This window comes from Pelophylax lessonae, assembly GCF_965119305.1.
Source record: "Pelophylax lessonae genome assembly, chromosome: 3".
In the NCBI taxonomy this organism is placed as follows: Eukaryota; Metazoa; Chordata; class Amphibia; order Anura; family Ranidae; genus Pelophylax; species Pelophylax lessonae.
The window spans coordinates 168856282-168880177 of NC_138770.1; the positions used below are offsets into that span (position 1 = coordinate 168856282).

At 45.5% G+C, this 23896-nt stretch overlaps 1 protein-coding gene across 1 annotated transcript in view; it reads right to left on the reverse strand.

The window, feature by feature from the left end:
- Positions 1 to 23896, reverse strand: part of STAG1 (STAG1 cohesin complex component) — a 223978-nt gene that overhangs the window by 100780 nt on the left and 99302 nt on the right. The window contains exons 13-16 of the mRNA XM_082249885.1: positions 22185 to 22299; positions 21836 to 21953; positions 17492 to 17595; positions 5211 to 5303 (exon numbers count right to left, since the gene is read on the reverse strand). Coding sequence (XP_082106011.1) covers positions 5211 to 5303; positions 17492 to 17595; positions 21836 to 21953; positions 22185 to 22299 — 430 coding nt within the window. The remainder of the gene's footprint in view (positions 1 to 5210; positions 5304 to 17491; positions 17596 to 21835; positions 21954 to 22184; positions 22300 to 23896) is intronic.

Here is a 23896-nt window from a genome sequence, read left to right on the forward strand (position 1 = left end):
CTATGTGCAGAAACTTTCTGTGATAAAGACCTGTTGCGTTGCCCGTGATTTTCAATAGCACCCCAAACGCTGTGCGATGTTGCCGCGATTTCCGCCTGCCGAATCGCGGTTACATCGCGCAAAAAAAAAAATCGCGGGACGCATTACACTCCAAAGAAGCTCTTGTGCACGAGAGGTGTTCCTGAGGGAACGACCGCGAGATAAATGGAAGACGGAGCTCGGAAGATTGGTCCAGGAGGAAATGAGACTGGACGCCAGCTACAGGGCCCTCCGGTGGTCCGCGGCTCAACTGTGGCCAGGTACAGCAGATGGCAGCCCGACAGAAGGCGTTGGCTATGGCGGCGTGGGGCTGCTACATCAAAAAATGTACGGAGAAAAATTCTAAATTGAAAAAAAAAAAATGTACGCAGACCCGGACTTTGGGAGAGATGAGGAGTGGTGGCTGGAAAACCTCCTGGACTTCCGAGATGAGGTGCTGGACCTCCCTGAAGAGGCGTGTGACCTGGAGGAATTGGAGTTCCTGGTTGAGCAGGAATGGGAGCTCGAGATTGCCTACAAGCGGCTGTTTGACGGTGATCAGAAGCCTGGCATGGCTCCCGTTGCCTGGGACTGTCCGGGAGAAATAGCAGAAAGTCACAAAAATGAGAAGCAAATGGGGCCAGGGGTGCCCCTGCGTTTTCCCGTCCTAACCGCAATGGAAGAAGCAGCGATGATACAGAGGGCACTGCGAGCGCTAGAATGCCGGAACGCACCGGAGGTCCCCCAGGCAGCGAGACAAGCTAATAGCATGAAGGTCTCAGAAAGGGGAGTTGAGACAGGCGCTGGAAGGCTGGGAAATGGTGATCATAAGCAAGTCCAGAGTATCTCATCTGGTGCCCCAGGAGAAGTGCTGGCTACAGGGCAGAGTGCCCCTGGCATCTGCCTAGCATCAGAAGAAGAGTGGGATCCGGAGAGTCAGAGAGGATCCGCGTGAGCTGTTGCCCCAACAGCAGATATCCCCACCAGGAGTAGAGGAAGCAATTCTCCCTCCACAGCTATTGGACACTACCCCAATGTTTATCCCCCCAGCAGAAGCGCTGGCTACGGGGCAGAGTGCCGCTGGCCTCTGCCCACTCTCAGAGCTAGATCCAGGAAGTCCGAGGGATGACCATCGTGAGCCGTTTCCCCAGCACTTGGACACTACCCCAGTGTTTATCCCCCCAACAGAAGTGTTGGCTACGGGGCAGAGTTCCGCTGGCCCCTGCCCAGTCCTCAGTATGTTTTTGGAGGGTTTTGGAGACAGCTCCTTTCAGAAGTCACCCCAGTGGCTGGTCACAGAACCGGCAGGGGAGAAAACCCTTCCCCCTCTCCAGCAGTTGTACCCAACTTTTGCATATTTCCCTCCCGGCAGAAGCGCTGGCTACAGGACAGAGCGCTGATGGTCTCTGCCCAGCATCAGAATAGATGAAGAATCCGGGAGACAGTCCCTGCAAGATACCTTCTCAGCGGCTGGTAATTACACCAGGAGAAAAGCAAGTACCTTTTTCTCCCCAAATGCATAGCCCTACCAGCCTACATTCCCTACCAGCTGAAGCGCTGGCATCAGGGCATAGGATTATTCAGCACCCCCCAAAATCTGCAACCCAGCCCCAGATCATAGGAGTGCAGACAGCTGTTCCCACCCTGCAGCGGCTGAGTCGTACTTTTACTTTTCCTGGTTTCCTGGGGTGGAAGTTTGTGCCTTACGCAGGTCCAGACCAGTTGAGGGTCAGGAACCTGGTTAGTCTGTTTTTAAAAGGGGAGAAATGTGACAGAACCCACTGTCACTGTGTGATTTGGAAGGGACTGTGCGCGTGCCTCCTACCGACAGACTATGGGCCAGAAGAGACTGGAGACCTGGGGACATGCTGGCATTGAGTTAATGTAATGTAATGCTACAGCCCTTCTTCCCCCATCCCCCCCCTCTTTTTGCTGTGTCTAATTGTGTTGAGTCATGACACAGACGATGGTCTGGACTGGAGACATCTCTCCGCAGGGGATGTGTATTGAGAGACTGCCTGTTTACCATAATCTCATTAGGTTATCTGTAGCCTGTTTCAATGTACAAATGTTCAGTTCCCATTGGTTGTTCCTTGTCCCCTTCCCCCCTTTGGCAAGGCTAAGGGGAGTGTCCCTAATTGTGTGTAAAACTGTATGTCTTGGAATTTAATAAACAGTTTAAGCTCTGCATGTTTAACCCTCAACACGTGTGGATTGTCTTGTGATTGAGGGGTTACGGGCTGGGTATGGCTAATCGGCAGGCTGTGGGTGCGTTTGGAGGACAGGAGACACAGGTCTGGCGGATGTGCCAACCGGGGTTATCTAAGATCCGTAACAGAGCTCTCCATCATTTTCTCACCAAGGATGGACAATTTAACTCTCGCCAGGCATCCTTCCTGGCGGAAGGTACGAAATTCTGCCTAGAACATAATTATTTTTCGTTCCTCGACAAGTTCTATCTACAAATCAGAGGTACTGCTATGGGAGCAAGTTTCGCACCTTGCTATGCCAACCTCGCCATGGGTTTTTGGGAGGAATTCAACATCTGGCACAACAACCCCTTTTCCAAGCACATAGTCTATAGTCTATTACGGGAGATATATAGATGATATTCTTGTTATTTGGGATAGCGACAGACACTTTTCAGGCCTTTGTTGACCATTGCAATACCAATGTTTTGGGCTTGACCTTCACACGTCATTGACCCTGTACGTTTGTTTTTTTTTTTTTGGATTTAGAGCTCACTCATGTTGATGGCGCCATTGTGACTTTAAATCAATCCAAGCCGGTGGCTGGCAACTCCTATTTACATTTTGGGAGTTGCCACCATCCTTCTTGGAAAAAGAACATCCCTAAGGGCCAGTTCCTGAGTCTCCGCAGGAACTGTACCCGGAAGGAAGATTATGTTGCCCAAGGCCAACTCATGAGGGCCAAGTTCTTGGAAAAAGGCTATCCTGAGGATCTTGTGCATTTAGCTTTTCTTTCCTGTATGGACTTACCTACCACCAGTGGCTCAGAGGCTAGCTCTCCAAGGGATTTGGTTATCCATCAAGCCAGATTCATCACTGGTTTCAACAACAATTTTAAACATTACCCATATCATCAAACATTGGTCGATCTTATGGTCTGATCCCAGACTGGGTCCCCACCTCCCCAAAGTCCCTCAGGTTGTGTACAGGAGCGCTCGCACCCCCAAGAACAACATTGCTCCCAGTAAACTAAACAGACCCACAGGTGAGAGAACCATGGACATCAGGTCTTATTTCAACAATAGAGTAGGCATATTTCAATGCAAGAAGAGGAGCTGTCTAACTTGCCAGTTCATTATCCATGGCAGCAGTTCTTTTTGTGACACACTAGGCAATTGTTTTTCCATCAGACAGTTCATCACATGTTCCACACAGTTTGTGGTGTATGTGCTGCACTGCCCTTGCAACCTACTCTATGTGGGCCGCACCATCCGCCACCTAGGCACGCGGGTAGGTGAACATCGCAGGGCCATCATTCAAGGGTTGGTCACCAAAAATGGAAAGGTTCCCCACAGTCTTCCCCGCCATTTCGCCACCCATCATAATGGGAATGTGCGAGATTTAAAGGTTTGGGCTATTGAATTTATTCCCAAAGGCACCCTAACCAACAACAAGCATTTCTCCTTGCTTTGCAAGAGAGAAACATTCTGGATGTATAAACTCAATAAACTTTCTCCCCATGGGTTGAATGAGGAATTGGATATATATTCTTTGATATAAAGGCGCCATTGTCCCCTTCCCTTTTATAATGTCCCCCTTTTTTCTTTTTTTTCTCCACTTTCATATAGTTCTAACATCATTCCATTTGCTCATTGTTCCTTATTATTATCATTTTTATTGCATTTGTTTGTTTTATATATGCACATTTTATATTATATACATATATATATATATATATATATATATATATATATATATATATATACATACATATTCATTGTTCACCATGCATTTATGCATTTATGTATATTTGTTGTACATTTGGGGGGGGGGGGGGGAGAGATCTGACGAAGGGCTTGTCCCGAAACATGTAATCTGTGGCTTTTAATCTTCATCCCACCATCATCCCCTTACTTTCTGGATACGTCCGATGTCAGTGCGGGACACATCTAGTACTATGGGGCTGCCTCTACTATCTATCTTGCAGCCTGGAATGGATTCCCGTGAGTTGACGGTCACCTGTCGATGACGTCATCTGCCGGCGCCGCTCGAGACAGCGGAGGCTAGGAGACGCCGGGTTGTTGCGGTTCTGCAGTCGGCTCGCTCCACAAGGAGATACGCTTCTCCACGCCATCCTCATGTCACCGATCTCCCTCTCCTCCACTCCCCATGTAAGGTCGCTCCCTGGGCTTTTCCACCATCTGTGAAAGTTGAGAGTTGTTTCCATCTGCCTTCCTGACTTCCACCACAGGTACTGCCTAACCTTTGGACATATCCTGCTTACCAGCATCCATGCCAGTTTTATATTTTATTAAACTAGACATTTTATCATTTCATCATTGTGACCATTCATCATTGTGACATTCCATAAGTGACTCCATTTGTATTTGTTTTGGGGAGCGCTTATATTCCCATCCATTTGTTGTGTTTCTGTACCTTTCTCAGCTGGATCTGAGCATGGGACAGCTGCACCCCTGACATGGACCAACTGGCACCTTACACATGGCCGTCCATCCCATTACAGCTTGACACCACAGGTTTTTGGGCTGATCATCCAGTTTTCAGCGCCAGGATTTTCTTGTGTGTTTTTACTTTTTATTCTCAATGCCTGACTTTCTGGCACTTCAGCCTGTCCCCACCATTTGTATTTCCATGTCTCAACTAACCAAGTTGGACAAATGCTGCATTCTGTACTCTCTGTAGATAGAATTAGTAAACAAACAGACAAGGTACTCATCTGCAAAATGTGATAAATATACCATACATAGGAAAGCACCATTTAGAAAGTCACAACAAATACTTCTCAATTCAGTTCTGTTAATAGACTGCATACTGGAACTGGTATCATCTCCCGAAATCTATCACGTCTGTGTAAAGTGGCTGCCTGTGGCATCAACAAATGCTGCTGGCTAATTCCCCTACTGACATTGCTCTTATTTTTTTTTTTTTTGCATCCCTCATTAACCAACATCACATTATTACAGACCCAAGTTTTATTTGTACCTTCGATAGCAGCATTGGAAGTGCAACAATGAAATGTTCAGTTAACTTGTTTTTGTCATCTATTTGGGTTTTACGTTCCTTGGCAGTTAAAACCTGAAAAAGAAATTTGGTTTCAAAGAAAAGATAATTAGTGTAGTTCAAGAAAATGCATGCAAATATGAAAATTAAGAGAACAGCTATTTGTGAAACTGCCTTAAATAAAAAATGTTTTTCTTCACCAGAGCTTTTTGAAGTTGTAATTTTTTGGAAGATGTAGAAGAAGAAATATGTACTGTCACCAGTGTAGCACAGCGTGATTGGGACATTGACTGGTGACAGCATGTAAAAATATTACAAAAAAAAATAAAATACATCCTAAACTTTTTTTTTTACATTTTTTTTTTTTTAAAACAGTGACCAGAGCAATACAGTGTTACCATACAAACACTGTACTACTTCTATGGGGAGGTGATCAGGATTTTTTTTTTTAACACCATGACTGCTTATAACTAAATTTTACAGTTATAAGCAACCATTTTTTCTGAATGAAAACCAGTGTTTACTATTGCGATTAGCCACGATTGGCCACAGCTAGTCACATGGTAAAGATGGGCTATGATTAGCCCTGTCTGTACCAAGTTATTACTTTAACCAAAGAGCTCATCACAATAGAACACACTAAAAGGCATGAACCAAAGCCATTCATTGTGTACAGTGGTCATGTGATCTGCTGTGATTGGTCACAGCGATCAAATTGTACCGGCAGCAGGCCGGTACCATGATCGGTCATTGGACGTGTCACACAGCGAGTAACAGATTGTGTCGGGAACGTGGCTCACAATCCTGGGAGGATGTCCTATGACATCCTCCCAGAATAACAGGGCTCCCGCTCGGCCGTCATTTTAGAATAGGCTGGAAGAGAAGCAATTAAACTAAATATAGATGTAGAACCCTTCTAGGTAGGTGCTAGAGTGTGTATATAGTTTTTGGTTTCTCTGCCTAACAGGGAGACAGCTAGAAAAATTTATATTCCTCCGACGAGCAGGGCCCTCCGATTCCTTTTGTTCCAAATTGTATTGCAACTGTAATGTCTGCCTTCATTTTGTTAAGCGCTGCGCAAACTGTAGTCGCTATATAAATCCTGTATAATAATAATAATTCCTGTCTGCTTAACAGAAGCTGTGATTTGTTTTAGCAGAGGCTGCTTAGTGTGCTCTGGTGCTGCTTATGTTGTCTTGAGGTTTCACACTGATCTAGTAGTTTGGAAGGTACTGGACAGTGGGTGGAAACCATGGAGATAAGAACATGAAACTCTATACAGCCCTAGCCAATTAGAAGGGGATATGCCCCTAAGCATGCTGGGTGACTTTCTGTAGAGGAGCCCATGTGCTCTTCAGATTTAGAGAGGTCCAGGAGGGGAGGGGTTTGCGGCCTCTTCTTGGGCACAGTCTGCCATGCGGCTTCAGGTGGGCGTCCTGAGGGCCTAAAACACTAAAGCTAAAACCCATGGTTCTCTTGCTAGCTGAGGGAGGATGTCCACAGATCCTGTCTGCCAGGGCCTCATGAGTACAGACTCCTTAAAGGAATCCTAGAGACTGTGGTTGCTAAAAGCCCCCTCTTGGGGCTAGGAGTCAGCACACTGAGTGTAAGCTAAAGGGGACACCGGCTAGTGTCTTGAAGCAAGGTCAACTAAATTCCTTCTGCTACAAAGGGACTTGCTTTGTTTTGTACAGCCTGCTGCATAGTGCTACTGAAAGTCTGCTACACAGTCCTACTAAGAAGTTGTCCTCGCTTGTAAATAGTTAATTTGGTGTATGGTACCAAATCCCTTCTCCTAGCCAAGTTTCAAAATAAAATACAAAAACACATCCCCTAAACTGGTTATTGGAGACGTGCGGAAGTGTGTGCGCCCCTTAGTGTGAGGAAATACTCTGTAACTGGCTGTGGATTAATCAGTGAGAGACCCGGGCACAATTATTCAAGCAGCTTCTGCAGGGGTAGCGCTACATATAAGGTATTCAGAAACACAGGAAATATTGCATATGAATACAATAACATTTGTTTTAATTTCCAGCTGACAGGTGGAATTCTAGGTTCTCAGCTATTCACTCGAGATCAGTGCAGTATTGAAAACTGCCATTCAGGGGGTGACGTCGTGCCCAGGCGTCCAAGAGTCAAAGACTTGCGGGGACCATCTGGTCCTCCCAGCCTCTATAGTGACACTTCCGCTGGTGGCCGATTCCTTCTCCGGCTCCCTGATCGCACCGGAGAGCGGAGGGAGAGGGATGTCCCTTCCAACTCCTGTAAGAAGGATCAAGTGGCTGAACAGCCGCTATGATTGTTCTTATGGTGAAGGGAGCCACCGGCTGCAAAAAATGATATCTGAGTGATGCCTGCAGCTGCACCCATCATTCAGATATCCCAGAATATCTTCATTCAGATAGTCCAGCGGTAAGGAAGTGGTTAATAACCTATTCATTTTCAATATAAGACTAACATGCAAAAAAAACAAACAAAAACGGATGATCATTTGTCCGATATTTTCATCATGTGTACGAGGCTTAAAGTGTTACTAAATCCAGGAGCCTGCATTCATTTTATCTGGTTTCCCACAGTACATGGAAATGTAATCATTTTAGTAAATATAAACTGCCGAATACCTTTTCTCATCAGCAGTATATAGCAGTCTTGTGACTTGGATCAGTTCCTGGTTAATATTCATACTGCACTGAGCTGTCATATCAGGATTCAGGACTCCTGACTCTATGTGGACAGTGCGGATTGGCCCTGTGCTGATCACATGCACTCTCCCAAGAAAAAAAAAAAAAGAAAAAAAACTCTAGCAATACACACCATACTGAGCATATGTGCAGCCTGACTCCAAAGGCTCTGTCTTATCCTGACACGCTCTGGAGTCAGTGGAAGAAGAGGAGGATCTGTGCATACAGGATCAAACAGCCTTTTTACGTAATTCAGAAGATTACATAGTTACATAGATTGGGAGGTTGAAAAAAGACACCAGTCGATCCAGTTCAATCTATGATGTGTGTGTTTACTGTTAACCGTACATTGTATACCCCTGTAAGTTGTGGTCTTTAAGGTGCCCATCTAATAGTTTATTTAAACTATCGATGCTCCCTGCTGATAAGACTGCTTGTGGAAGAGAATTCCACATCCTTACTGCTCTTACAGTGAAGAACCCCTTATGTATTTTAAGGTTAAACCTTTTTCCTCTAGTTTTAGTAAGTGGCCACGTGTCTTATTGTATTCCCTTTCTCTGAAAAGTTTATTCCTTATGCTAGGGTCCTCACCAGTACAGTATTTGTACATTGATATCATATCCCCCCTCAAGCGTCTCTTCTCCAGAGAGAATAGGTTCAGTGCTTGTAGTCTTTCCTCATAGCTGATGTCCTCCATTCCCCTAATTATTTTTGTTGCCCTTCTTTGGACTCTCTCCAGTTCCAGCACATCCTTCCTGAGGACCGATGCCCAGAACTGGACAGCATACTCCAGATGTGGCCCGACCAGTCTTGTAGGGTGAGAGAAAAATCTCCTTATTTCTGGAGTGAATCCCCTCCTTTTTTATACATGCCAGTATTCTATTGGCTTTGCTTGCAGCGGCTTGGCATTGCATGCCACTGCCAAGCCTGTTGTCCACTTGTACCCCCAGGTCCTTTTCGATCTTAGATTCACCGAGAGGTTTCCCCCCCTAGTAAGTAGCTTGCTTCCGTGTTTCTGACACCCAAGTGCATTACTTTACATTTTTCAACATTAAACCTCATCTGCCATGTAGTTGCCCACCCCATTATTTTGTTTAGGTCCGCTTGTAAGGTTTCCACATCCTGCATAGTAGATATTGGCATGCTTAGTTTAGTATCATCCGCAAATACTGAGATTGTGCTAGACATCCCATCCTCTAGATCATTTATGAATAAATTAACCACTTAAGGCCCGGAAGATTTTACCCCCCTCCTGACCAGGGCCTATTTTGCGATTCGGCACTGCGTGATTTTAACGGACAATTGCGCGGTTGTGCGACGCTGTACCTAAACGAATTTGACATCCTTTTTTTCCCACAAACAGAGCTTTCTTTTGGTGGTATTTGATCACCTGTGCGATTTTTTGATCATGCGCTATAAACAAAAAAGAGCGTCAATTTTGCAAAAATAATATTTTTCAAATTTTTTTAGATGAAATTCCCCCCAAAAAATCAAATCAATCAAATTTTTTTAACATTTTAGGCCAATTTGTTTTATGCTACCTATGTTTGGTAGAAAAAAAAAAACAAATCGCAAAAAGTGTATTTTGATTGGTTTGCGCAAAAGTTATTGCGTTCACTAAGGGAAAGATTTTTTTCATTTTTGTTTTAACGAGTAATGGTGGCGATCTGCGATTTTTTTTTTTGCGGGACTGCGACATTGCGGTGGACATATCGGACCCTTGACTGACATTTTTGGGGTTACTAGTGACATTACTGCAGTAATCAGTGCTATACATATGCACTGTTACTGCAAAAATGACACTGGCAGTGAGGGAGTTAACTCTATTGGAGAGGGACGGGGTTAAGTGTGTCCCTAGGGGCGTGTTTCTAACTGTGATTGGCTGTGGCTACTAGTCTAAGAACAGAGATCAACGGTCCTACATAGTAGAACCATGTGATCTTCATTCTTACACAGGGAAGAATGACAGACGGCTTTGTTTACATTAGCCGCCTGCCTTTCTTCCGGTGTAACGGACGATCGGGTCCGCGGGCACACGCGCGGGGGGCCCGGGAGCGCGCCTCCGGCGGCGCTTGCTTGCTCCCTAGAGCCTCACAGGCTAGTGACGTAGACCTACGTCGCTTTGCCTGTGAGGGGCTGACCGCTGCAGTAAATAGTCGTGCGGTGGTCGGCAAGCGGTTAAACAGGATTGGTCCCAAGACAGAACCTTGGGGGACCCCACTTTTCACACCCACCCAATCCGAGTACTCCCCATTAATCACCACCCTCTGGAGTCTCCCCTGGAGCCAGTTTTCTATCCAGGTACTCACCCGATGGTCCATACCTACGTACCTTAGTTTGTACAGTAAGCGTTTGTGGGGGAACGGTGTCAAAGGCCTTTGCAAAGTCCAGCTACACCACATCCACAGGCTTACCTTTATCTAGGTGGTAGCTCACTTCATCGTAGAAGGTTAATAGATTGGTTTGACAAAAACGACTTTTCAGGAATCCATGCTGATTACGATCGGGCGGACGATCGGGTCCGCGGGCACACGCGCGGGGGGCCCGGGAGCGCGCCTCCGGCGGCGCTTGCTTGCTCCCTAGAGCCTCACAGGCTAGTGACGTAGACCTACGTCGCTTTGCCTGTGAGGGGCTGACCGCTGCAGTAAATAGTCGTGCGGTGGTCGGCAAGCGGTTAAACAGGATTGGTCCCAAGACAGAACCTTGGGGGACCCCACTTTTCACACCCACCCAATCCGAGTACTTCCCATTAATCACCACCCTCTGGAGTCTCCCCTGGAGCCAGTTTTCTATCCAGGTACTCACCCGATGGTCCATACCTACGTACCTTAGTTTGTACAGTAAGCGTTTGTGGGGGAACGGTGTCAAAGGCCTTTGCAAAGTCCAGCTACACCACATCCACAGGCTTTCCTTTATCTAGGTGGTAGCTCACTTCATCGTAGAAGGTTAATAGATTGGTTTGACAAAAACGACTTTTCAGGAATCCATGCTGATTACTATTAATAATACCGTTTTCATTACTAAAGTCTTGTATGTGGTCCCTTAACATCCCCTCCAAAATCTTGCAGACTACGGATGTTAGGCTGACCAGCCTATAGTTACCCGGGATATATCTTGGCTCTTTTTTAAATATTTGTACCACATTGTCTTTTTTCCAATCAGCTGGCACCATACCCGTCTGTAGACTATCCTTAAAGATCAAGAATAATGGTCTGGCAATCACCTGGCTGAGCTCTTTAAGAACCCTTGGGTGCAAGCCATCTGGTCCCGGTGATTTATGTTAAGTTTCTCTAGTTTAGTTCCAAGTCTATCTTCTGTTAGCCATGGCGGTACTTCCTGAGGTGTATTATTTAGTTTAGCATTACAAGCTGGGTTAGTGTAGCCCCCCAATTCTTTTGTGAAGACTGAAGAGAAGAAATTATTTAACACTTTCGCCTTCTCTCTGTCCTCTGTGGCCAGATTTCCTTTGTCGTCTTTTATGGGGCCAATGTGTTCTGGCCTCGCTTTCTTACTGTTTATATACTTAAAGAATTTCTTGGGGTTCTTTTTACTCTCTTCCGCTATATTAGATTAACCCCTTAGGTTCCACATGGAGTATGCTTTACTGCATATACAGACTGATTTTACTATTGTGGGTTTAGTAACACTTTTATGGGAGTATTATATTCTGATATGTAAAAATGGCTGTCCACCAACGTTTACCATCCAACCTGACAGAACTGGAGAGGATCTGCAAGGAGGAATGGCAGAGGATCCCCAAATCCAGGTGTGAAAGACTTGTTGCATCTTTCCCAAAGAGACTCCTGGCTGTATTAGATCAAAAGGGGGCTTCTACTAAATACTGAGCAAAGGGTCTGAATACTTAGGACCATGTGATATTTCAGTTTTTCTTTTTTAATAAATCTGCAACAATGTCAACAATTCTGTGTTTTTCTGTCAGTATGGGGTGCTATGTGTACATTCATGAGGAAGAAGAATGAACTTAAATGATTTTAGCAAATGGCTGAAATATAACAAAGAGTGAAAAATTTAAGGGGGTCTGAATACTTTCCGTACCCACTGTATGTCGCGGCCGACCCAGCATGGAGCTAAGGTCTGCGCTCCCTTCATTGGCCCGCTGGGGTGACCACTGGATCTATATATCCAGTCCATCGCCCAGATCCAGCATAGTTGCTTGTAGATCTCACAGGAAGAAAATATGGAGAAAAAGCTAACTAGCAGAAAATATCTAGAAAAAAAACTTTGCCAGGGCCAGAGATCACAGCAAATAACTAGGCAGATTAAAACCGACATCCTATAACAGGGAAAGAGGGTATACCCCTGGGACTGCCCATAGGCGTAGCCAGAACTTTTTTCTGCCTAGTGTGCTACTCCTGTAGGGGGCAGCATAACTCTACTGATATGAAGATCAGAAGACTGCATCCGTAAATGAACAATAGAGAAAAAATGGATTTTTGTAAAATCTTACCGTAAAATCCTTTTCTCTTAAGCTCATTGACAGACGCAGTCCTCTTGATTAATATAAAATTGGGTTATACTGCCCTCTACAGGAGTAGGACACTAGGCAGAAGGAAAACGTTCTGGCCACACCTTAGGGGCAGTCCCAGAGGGTATATCCTCTCTCTCCCTGCTACAGGATGTCAGTTATGTCACAAAGCAGTGTCAGAGAATTTAACCCAACCCAACTCAAAAGTAGAGGGGCGGGTACTGCGTCTGTCAATGAGCTTAAGAGAAAAAGATTTTACGGTAAGATTTTACAAAAATCCATTTTTCTCTGTCGCTCATTGACAGACGCAGTCCTCTTGATTAATATCAAATTGGGACATCCCAAAGCAGTGCCACAAATGAGGGGTGGGATAACAGAAATCAAAATCCAATCTAGAAGGCCCAACCGGTGCCAACTAGAAGTTTTAAAGGCTCATCAGACAAAAGGATGAGACTCAACTGAAAACCCAACAGAAAAAAACCCTCGAGGTAGACCAACGGTCTCCTCAAATTGCGGCCTGCAGAACCTTGCGGCCAAAAGAGGCATCAGACGATGCCATCACATCAACTTTATAAAATTTGGTAAAGGTGTGAACCGACGACCAGGTAGCCGCCTTGCAAACCTGGACCACTGACGCCTGATGGCGGAAGGCCCAGGAAGCACTAAGCGCCCGAGTGGAGTGCGCCTTAACAGGAAACGGAGGATTCCGACCCTTAATAGAATAAGCCTGTACCACCGTCTGTCTGATCCATCTGGAGATAGTTGCGGCAGATGCAGGCAACCCCTTTTTGGGGCCATCCGTGATCACAAAAAATGAATCCGTCTTACGAAAACGAGTCCGTAGTTTTCAAGTATACCCTGATTGCCCGAACCACATCCAAGGAATGTAACGCAAACTCCCGAGGATGACTGGGCTTAGGACACAGGGAAGGCAATACAATGTCCTCATTCAGATGAAACTCTGAAACCACTTTAGGAAGGAAGGATGGATTCGGACGAAGAACCACCTTATCTCTATGAACCACCAGATATGGGGAACGACAAGATAATGCGGCCAGTTCTGACACCCTGCGTGCAGAAGTAATGGCCACCAAGAAGGCCACCTTCTGGGATAACGTAAGCAAGGGAATCTCCCTGATATTTTCAAAGGGAGGTTTCTGAAGAACCGACAACACCAAATTAAGATCCCAGGGCGGTAAGGGCGCGCGCACTGGCGGAGCCAAGTGCCGCACCCCCTGGATGAAATTCCGCACCAAGGAATGGGTAGCCAAAGGTTTCTGAAAGAAAATTGCTAACGCTGAAACCTGACCCCTTGACAGTACTCAAGGCCAGCTTCTGCTCAACCCCCTGTTGCAGAAAAGCCAAGATTCGGGTCACCGAATAGGCACGTGGAGGAAATCCAAAGGATTCACACCATGCAATATAAGACCTCCATGTGCGATGATAGACTTTTCTGGAAGTCGCTTTCCTTGCTTTAATTAAAGTAGGAATAACTGACGTTGACAATCCCTTGTCCTTCAGCACCTGAGTCTCAATAGCCAGGCAGTGAAGTAAAGCCAGCGATTGTAAAGCAGGATGGAAGATCGGTCCTTGAGACCGCAGATCCTCCCTGAGAGGAAGTCTCCAAGGAGCGTCCGCGACCAGCCTGACCAAGTCGGCGTACCCGGGTCGACGAGGCCAGTCCGGAGCTACCAGGATAACTGGAATTCCCTCCACCTCTATCCTGCGAAGAAGTTTCGGCAGCAACTTGAGAGGAGGGAAGACATACAGTAGCTGATACTGTCCCCTCTCGGGAGCGGGCTACAAACCTCCGCACCTTCCTGTTGAGCCGAGCTGCCAACAGATCCACCTCCGGGGTGCCCCAATGAAGGCACAGCTGGTGAAATACCTCTGGATGAAGAGGCCATACCCCTTGATCCAGAATCTGACGGCTGAGATAATCTGCCTGCCGATTTTCCACCCCCGGAGTGAATACCGCGGAGAGAGCCGGAACAACCCGTTCCGCCCAATGAAGAATGCTGGCCACTTTTATGGCCGCCAGGGCACTCTTGGTGCCCCCTTGGTGATTGACATAAGCCACAGCCGTAGCCTTGTCCGACTGGATCCAAATCGGGCTGCCCTGAAGCTGCTCGATCCAGTAAATCAGAAAGTCTGATCGCTCTCAGTTCCAATACATTTATCGGCAACCTGGATTCTATCGGAAGACATGACTTCCCCTGGCTGAGCATCGGAGACCGAAGCCACCAGACCAGAGACTCCCTGGTCCGCTCGCTCAACCAGATCCGATTGTCCAGAGAATCGGGATTCCGATTCCATTTGAAGGGAATCTCCTTTTGGAGAATTCGGGTATGAGACTGGGCATACAGTACTGCCTCTAAGAAGGCCACCATCAGTCCCAGGATCCTTATCCGAAGGGAAGGCCAGTTGACGGACAGTAACATCCGAATCGTTCACTGAATCTTCCGGAGCTTCTCCGTAAGGAGACACACCCTTGCCAAGGATGTCTCCAAAGTTAGGCCCAGATCTGTTCAGATGGACTCCATCTTGAATTCTTGTACCCGGACAAAATGATTGAGTGCTCTTAAGTCCAGAATTGGACGCACCTTGCCCTCCTCTCTGGGTATTGTGAATAGGATCGAATAGAAACCCTGAAAACCTTCTGCTCAAGGAACGGGAACTACAGCTCCCTGTTGCATCAAGTCCATTACTGCCCCCCGCAAAACTCTTAAGCGATCCGGGGATAGTCGAATGTTGGAAGGGAAGAATCGCACCGGTAGAAGTGATCGAAACTCGATCTTGTATCCTGACCGTATGACCTCGCGAACCCCTTTGTCCGGGATTCTGGAAAGCCATGGATCCGGAAACCGGTGAAGACGTCCCCCCACCCCAGAGATGGGTGGGGGCGCACCTTCAGGCTGTATTGGTCTTATCTTCAGTTTTGGCTGAGCCAGACTTTTGTTTACCCGACCAGCGCTCTTTGAAACCCCCTGAAGGGGCTTTGGAGGGCTTTGCCTTATCGCCCGCCCCAGCGGAACAAACAAACTTTTTATGAGCGGAAAAGGAAGGTCCTCGCCTGTTACAAGGTCCTTTACCCTTAGCAGTCTGTGGCAAAAAAGTGCTCTTGCCCCCAGTGAGATCCTTTATAATCTCATCCAAGGTGGCCCCAAACAGGCGATCCCCTTGAAAAGGAAGATTAGCCAAAGCTTTTTTGGAACCTTGATCCGCCGACCAGCACTTTAACCACAACACGCGTCTGAGGACCACTGCTGAAACAGATGCACGCCCTAGCAAGGGAGTGGCGTCCAGGGCGGCGTCACAGATGAACTATAGCCCTTGTATAATCTGCTCCAGCAAATCTGATACTGCCGGGGGGATACTTCTCCCCTTTATGTCACGGCGTAACAATTTGGTCCATTCTGTCAATGTTTGTGAAACTAAACCAATGGCAACCACTGGCCTAAATGTTGACCCTATCAGGGAAAAAATGGAGCGGGATTCTGCTTCCACTTTTCGATCCACCGGATCCCTAAAGGACGGAGCATCCTCCAACGGGATAACAGTGGCTTTATTTAGTCTGGAAATCGGTGAGTCCACCACTGGTGGTACCGTCCATTTTTTAAGGAGGGATTCGTCAAACGGATAGCGCCTAGCAATGCGTTTGGAAATAGCAGGGGCTCGTTTCGGACGATCCCATTCTTCTTTAATTAGATTACCAAAACACTTGGGCAAGGGAAAAACCTTTGCCATTTTGGTAGGCTTGCTGGTACCAAAGGGAATTTCAGTGTCAGCTACCTCTGCCGGTGTAACCTCAAGACTTAAGGTTTCCCGGACAGACATGACTAGTGTGTCCACCAACGCTTCTTCTTGCGCTATGGCGGAGGCAGAAACGTCCTCACTGTCTGAGGAGACCGTACCCGAGACAGCAGCCCCAGAAGAGGGACCTGCAGCTGCAGTGACAAGCTCAGAATCCGTATCTCAAGTGTCAGATGAAATAGGGGTCGCTTTCTTGACCCCCGTCCCTGACAGGCCACCTCCACCCGGGATACCAAAGACTCCAAAACTGCTGATAATGCATCAATCATAAGTGGGGCACTGGAGGGTCCTGCGGCCACCTCGAGGGGATCAGGTGGAGATACATGTGTGGCAGGGTCCATGATTAATCCAAGACACTTGCCAGCAAACAAAAAATAATTGCAACGAAAAAAACTTTTTTGTTTTTTTGTAATCCCCCAGCGCAACAGCGCCCCTCAGTGTTACCTGCTTTGGACCCCACAGAGAGAGAGACCCCAAGGCTCACCACCTGATGCACAGAAGTTTCTATCAACCTGCTCTCAGCGCTGTCTCTTACAGACAGGAAGTCTTTTGGATCGTTTTCCCGGGTAAAGGAGGCGGCTCCTTTACACACCTTCCGGCGCCTCCCATGCTACTCCTCGAGGTAGCTGGTCATCTCCAAAATGGCCGCCCCCAGGATGGCCTGCGGGAGGATGGCGGCCTGCGGATGGCGGTAGTCCAGGCACAGGCAGTCCCCGTCCAGTGGGACTATGTCGCGGCCGACCCAGCGCGGAGCTAGGGCCTGCACGCGCTCATAGGCTGACTGGGGTGACCACTGGATCTCAACATCCAGCCCATCGCCCAGTTTTGGCATACTTGCTTGAAGATCTCACAGGAACAACTGGAGAAAAAAGCTGCCTAAAAAAAATTTTTCTAAAAAAATCTTGCCAGGACCTAAGATCCCAGCAAGGAACTTAGGTCCTAACTAGACAGAAAAAAAACTGACAACCTGTAGCAGGGAGAGAGAGGATATACCCTCTGGGACTGCCCCTAAGGTGTGGCCAGAACGTTTTCCTTCTGCCTAGTGTCCTACTCCTGTAGAGGGCAGTATAACCCAATTTGATATTAATCAAGAGGACTGCGTCTGTCAATGAGCGACAGAGAAAGAAAGATTAATACAGAAGACACTACTACTACTACTAACTTGTTAGCTATTCCTTAACTGCCAGGCATCAATTTGGTACAATGGAAATATGAACACAGTCACACATAGCACTGCGTTCATTAGTATTTAAGCATTGTGATTTATTAGTATTAACACTCACCCTCTTGCCAGTTCCTCTTCCCACAGGGGGATGTGCTTCTGCAGCCTGGCGAATAGTACACACCATCAGTTCAATAAGTGCACTCTCCTGCCGCTCAGACATCACTAGGAACAAAAAGAGTGCTTTCAATGATCAAGGCACAAGAACTCGAGCAACACAACCAAAAAGGAGGTAGTATTCTGCATATAACCCTTAAGGTGTTGTGAACAAGGCAAAGTCCATATTTGATTTAAAATAGATTGCTCAGCATTAGGATATTTGTAGTCATGATAAAAATATATTCTTAAGTTTTTTTGTTTGTCAGTGTCTGATCCTAAATACATAGCTTTTACCTACAGTGAGTGTTCAAAAATCCACGTCTATTATTTAACTGCAAAGTGACAGCGCAGCAGGCGGGGGGGGGGGGGGAGGGTGGTTAGGGGGTTGTGTTTAGCAACACGTTACACCCTAAATATAGGCATAACATGCAACATGTTGTTAAAGGTGTTCTGCTAAGTTCATTTTCTGCAAGTACAGAAAATACCTGTTGATGCTGCCAGAAATCCAATGTTCTTGTAACTGCTTGTGCGCTGACCTAAAACCCCAAACAATATTAAAAGCCCTGCTCAGGTCTCATTTGTGAACTACAGAACACCTTCTCCCTATGTTATGGAGATTAAAAAAGGGGAGGCATTTGGAGGCCAGATAATGAGTGGCGTAGGGTAACAATGCTGCTCCTCCAGAGAGAGAGCATTGAGTGAGCAAAGTTATATTAAGACAGGAAGTGTGTTACGTACATGTGAAAAAGTAATGAATTCTGGAAGAAAACAAAATTAATGCAGCCACCACATCTAAGGACTGGTAAGCTGCAAAATACATTTCTGTTTTTGGGCTTAGATACCATAATAGTCATTTAGTGATATATTAACACACTGTGAAACAAAACAGTAGAGATGAACAACAAAAAATGTTTTAGGGCTTCGTCTGCTATATTCAACCCTCTGGAAGCACTTAGTATACACACCTGTCATGCATGAAATATGGGGCCTACATGGGCTAGCATCCTTTTGAAATTAATAGTTTTTGTTACTTCATTAATTCACAACCCACCTTACAGTGCTTGTAAACCAACATATATACCCAGTGAAGTGACTGGCCTTAAAGTGATGCACAGAGATTAAACCAATCCTCCCACATAAGTTGTACCTATTTACAGCCACCTTTCTCCTACAACCATTCAAGGTGCAGAATTTACACAGGAACTCTCTAAAAAGCAGGGGGTGGAGAGCTGAACTTAGATCAGTGAGGAGAGCTCTGAGAGCTGATTGAAGGAAAGGGAAACACCCCTCTTCACACAGCAACAGAGCTGAGACTGTCAATCAGCTGGAGCTCCCTCCCCGTTCACCATTTTTCTCTTGGTGTCAGGAAAACTGGTCAGAAGTGACTCCCGTTTATAGCAGAGGAATGGAGCAGCATACAGAAATGACACTTAGTGCTCTGGATTAAGACAAGTACACGCTATAGAAGGATATGCTTTGTTCATATTTCATGTCTGGGGTTTAAAACCACCTTAACATGCTGTAAATGCAAAATCAGAAAAAAATTCAACTTCGAATCTCTCTACTTGTTCAAGGTAAGTATGTCAAAAGAAGCATCCAGGAGGACAGGTCAGTAATGTCAGTCTACAAAGGTTTCTCATGACACTAAAGTCATGAGAAATGTGTACATGCTTTGTAAGGTATATATGCAACCCCTAAATTTCCTCTGTGAAGTAAAAGCTCTTAAAAAGGTCCAAAAGAAAATGCTGCCACCAGACTGACTTCAACAGCAAAAAAAAACTGGCTGATTGCATTAGGAGTGATGTGAAATAGCAGGGGTTTAAGTCGATAATGTGGGACCCATCATTTTATCAAATGCAAATTTTTACTAAAAATGTAAGCTGGTGGGTTTATCTCCTCCTATATTTCAGTTTGATAACTGCAAGGCATTTGTACACTGGATGACTATCATTACAGAGGTTAGACACTGAACATAAAATGAATTTTACCACATACAGTATCTCACAAAAGTGAGTATACCCCTCACATTTTTGTAAATATTTGATTATATCTTTTCATGTGGCAACACTGAAGAAATGACACTTTGCTACAATGTAAAGTAGTGAGTGTACAGCTTGTATAACCGTGTAAATTTGCTGTCCCCTCGAAATAATTCAACACACAGCCATTAATGTCTAACCTGCAGACAACAAAAGTGAGTAAACCCCCAAGTGAAAATGTCCAAATTGGACCCAAAATGTCAATATTTTGTGTGGCCACCATTTACCAGCACTGCTTTAACCCTCTTGGGCATGGAGTTCACCAGAGCTTTACAAGTTGCCACTGGAGTCCTCATCCACTCCAACATGATGACCTCACATAAGCTGGTGAATGTTTGAGACCTTACGCTCCTCCACCTTCCATTTGAGGATGCCCCACAGATGCTCAATAGGGTTTAGGTCTGGAGGTATGCTTGGCCAGTCCATCACCTTTACCCTAAGCTTTATTAGCAAGGGAGTGGTAGTCTTGGAGGTGTGTTTGGGGTCATTATGTTGGAATACGGCCCTGCGGCACAGTCTCCGAAGGGAGGGCATCATGTTCTGCTTCAGTATGTCACAGTACAAGTTGGCATTCATTATTCCCTCAATGAACTGTAGCTCCCCAGAGTTGGCAGAATTCATGCAGCTCCAGACCATGACACTCCCACCACCATGCTTGACTGTAGGCAAGACATTTGTCTATGTATTCCTGACCTGGTTGCCGCCACACACGCTTGACACTATCTGAACCAAATAAGTTTATCTTGGTCTCATCAGACCACAGGACATGGTTCCAGTAATCCATGTCCTTAGTCTGCTTGTCTTCAGCAAACTATTTGCAGACTTTCTTGTGCATCATCTTTAGAAGAGGCCTCCTTCTGGGACGAGTCATTCAGATCAATTTGATGCAGTGTGTGGCGTATAGTCTGAGCACTGACAGGATGACCCTCCACCCCTTCAACCTCTGCAGCAATGCTGGCAACACTCATACGTCTATTTCCCAAAGACAACCTCTGGTTATGACGCTGAGCACGCGCACTCAATTTCTTTGGTCGACCATGGCGAGGCCTGTTCTGAGTGGAACCTGTCCTGTTAAACTGCTGTATGGTCTTGGCCACCATGTTGCAGCTCAGTTTCAGGGTCTTGGCAATCTTCTTATAGCCTATGCCATCTTTATGTAGAGCAACAATTTCTTTTTTTCAGATCCTCTGAGTTCTTTGCCATGAGGTGCCATGTTGAACTTCCAGTGACCAGTATGAGAGAGTGAGAGCGATACACCAAATTTACCACACCTGCTCCCCATTCACACCCGAGACCTTGTAACACTAACCAGTCACATGACACTGGGGAGGGAAAATGGCTAATTTGGCCCAATTTGAACGTTTTCACTTAGGGGTGTACTCACTTCAGTCGCCAGTGGTTTAGACATTATTGGCTTTATGTTATTTTGAGGGGACAGCAAATTTACACCGTTATACAAGCTGTACACTCACTACTTTACATTGTAGCAAAGTGTAATTTCTTCAGTGTTGTCACATGAAAAGATAATAAAATATTTAAAAAAAAATATGAGGGGTGTACGCACTTTGTGAGATACTGTATGCAATATGCTAAAGGAACTATAGCATGCCTTTTTCTAAACATCCAGTTAGGCTTCCATTTACAGTTGTCTTAAATGTGACATATGCTTGATCATTATTTTTCTCCCCATGAATTAGAACAGTATTTCTCATCCTTATTTTAAGCAATGCACCCTTTAAAATTGCGTACAATCTCGATGCACCCCATTCTAAAATGTAAAAAAAAAAAAAGTTTTATATAATGCAGCAACATCCACACACCTAGGACACCGATTAGAGGCGATTTATTCCTCCAACTTTGCAAACTGGTAACGACTGGTATTCTAGCATTTTTCTTCTCCCTCTGTTTTTTTCCTCTCTCTCTGCAAACAAGAGTGCAAAACAAGGATGCTGTGCAGGCACCCAATGTCCTCCTTATCAACCAACTAAATCATTGGTTGTTATATTCTAGTGGCCTGCACGGTGCCCAAGGTTGCAATGCTGCATAATAAAGACCTGTGGCTTTGAGTAACAAAAAGGCAGGCTTGATCCACTTGCTGGCTTGCTGATAATTTTTGGCAATGTTTGGGCATTTTGCTAAGTCCCCCCTGAAGAACCCAGAAGGAATCCCAGGGTGCCATGGTATCCCGGTTGAAAAGGGCTGAATTAGAATGTTGAATTTTATTGATATATTTTACATAACAAAAAGATTAGGTCTATAATACCTACCTTCCTCCCCTTGTACTGGCTCTTCAACTAGCAGCTCTGCCATGCATTCCCAGTCCTTCAGAAGCTCTTGGGAACTTTCCCATAAACTGTCAACAAGGTATGCAGCATGTTCATGTAACTATAGGATTAAACATACACAATCCTGAGCAAAAGGTAAAATGCAGAATTCAATTAAATGTTTTTATAATATAAAATATACTTTGTTTTTATAATATAAAATATACTTAACTGATCTTGAACTACTATGTTTACTGTATGGTTATGGTTAGGAGTTAACATTTTAACAGCCACGTTAGATTTATACACAATCTCTTTCACATACTTAGTCTGAAATACAGCAATATCCTACCTCACTCTCAAGAAAGAAAAGCACAAGCATTTTTAGAAGATTTCCATTAGGACTGCTCCGTCCCCTTCTTTTGGCCAAGGCCTCTTCTGCCTGTGGGTCATGTCTACTAAACAACCTAAAAATAAAGAGAAATGCTTACAAGCTCAACATTCCACAATGTCAAAAGTATAATTGAGAATGTCCTGCCTCCAGCAATCTTGCCTATTGCTTTTGCCATGTTTTCGGTCATCTTATATCGCCCTTAGTTACACATTCCCTGCATCTACAAGCTCCACGGTTAGTTTTTACATTTTGCATTATTGTGTATAGTGCTCCCTATAAGGTTAGGAGGAATATTGTTCTGGGATGCTCTTTCACCTTCAAAAAGTGCTCAGCACATTCTTTTACAGTGGGTACGAAAAGTATTCAGACCCCCTTAAATTTTTCACTCTTTGTTATATTGCAGCCATTTGCTAAAATCATTTAGGTTCATTCTTCTTCCTCATGAATGTACACATAGCACCCCATACTGACAGAAAAACACAGATTTGTTGACATTGTTGCAGATTTATTAAAAAAGAAAAACTGAAATATCACATGGTCCTAAGTATTCAGACCCTTTGCTGTGACACTCATATATTTAACTCAGGTGCTTTCGATTTCTTCTGATCATCCTTGAGATGGTTCTACACCTTCATTTGAGTCCAGCTGTGTTTGATTATACTGATTGGACTTGATTAGGAAAGCCACACACCTGTCTATATAAGACCTTCCAGATCACAATGCATGTCAGAGCAAATGAGAATCATGAGGTCAAAGGAACTGCCTGAAGAGCTCAGAGACAGAATTGTGGCAAGGCACAGATCTGGCCAAGGTTACAAAAAGATTTCTGCTGCACTTAAGGTTCCTAAGAGCACAGTGGCCTCCATAATCCTCAAATGGAAGACGTTTGGGACGACCAGAACCCTTCCTAGAGCTGGCCGTCTGGCCAAACTGAGCTATCGGGGGAGAAGAGCCTTGGTGAGAGAGGTAAAGAAGAACCAAAAGATCATTGTGGCTGAGCTCCAGAGATGCAGTCAGGAGATGGGAGAAAGTTGTAGAAAGTCAACCATCACTGCAGCCCTCCACCAGTCGGGGCTTTATGGCAGAGTGGTCCGACGGAAGCCTCTCCTCAGAGTAAGACACATGAAAGCCCGCATGGAGTTTCCTAAAAAAACACCTGAAGTACTCCAAGATGGTGAGAAATAAGATTCTCTGGTCTGATGAGACCAAAATAGAACTTTTTGGCCTTAATTCTAAGCGGTATGTGTGGAGAAAACCAGGCACTGCTCATCACCTGTCCAATACAGTCCCAACAGTGAAGCATGGTGGTGGCAGCATCATGCTGTGGGGGTGTTTTTCAGCTGCAGGGACAGGACGACTGGTTGCAATCGAGGGAAAGATGAATGCGGCCAAGTACAGGGATATCCTGGACAAAAACCTTTTCCAAAGTGCTCTGGACCTCAGACTGGGCCGAAGGTTTACATTCCAACAAGACAATGACCCTAAGCACACAGCTAAAATAACGAAGGAGTGGCTTCACAACAACTCCGTGACTGTTCTTGAATGGCCCAGCCAGAGCCCTGACTTAAACCCAATTGAGCATCTCTGGAGAGACCTAAAAATGGCTGTCCACCAATGTTTACCATCCAACCTGACAGAACTGGAGAGGATCTGCAAGGAGGAATGGCAGA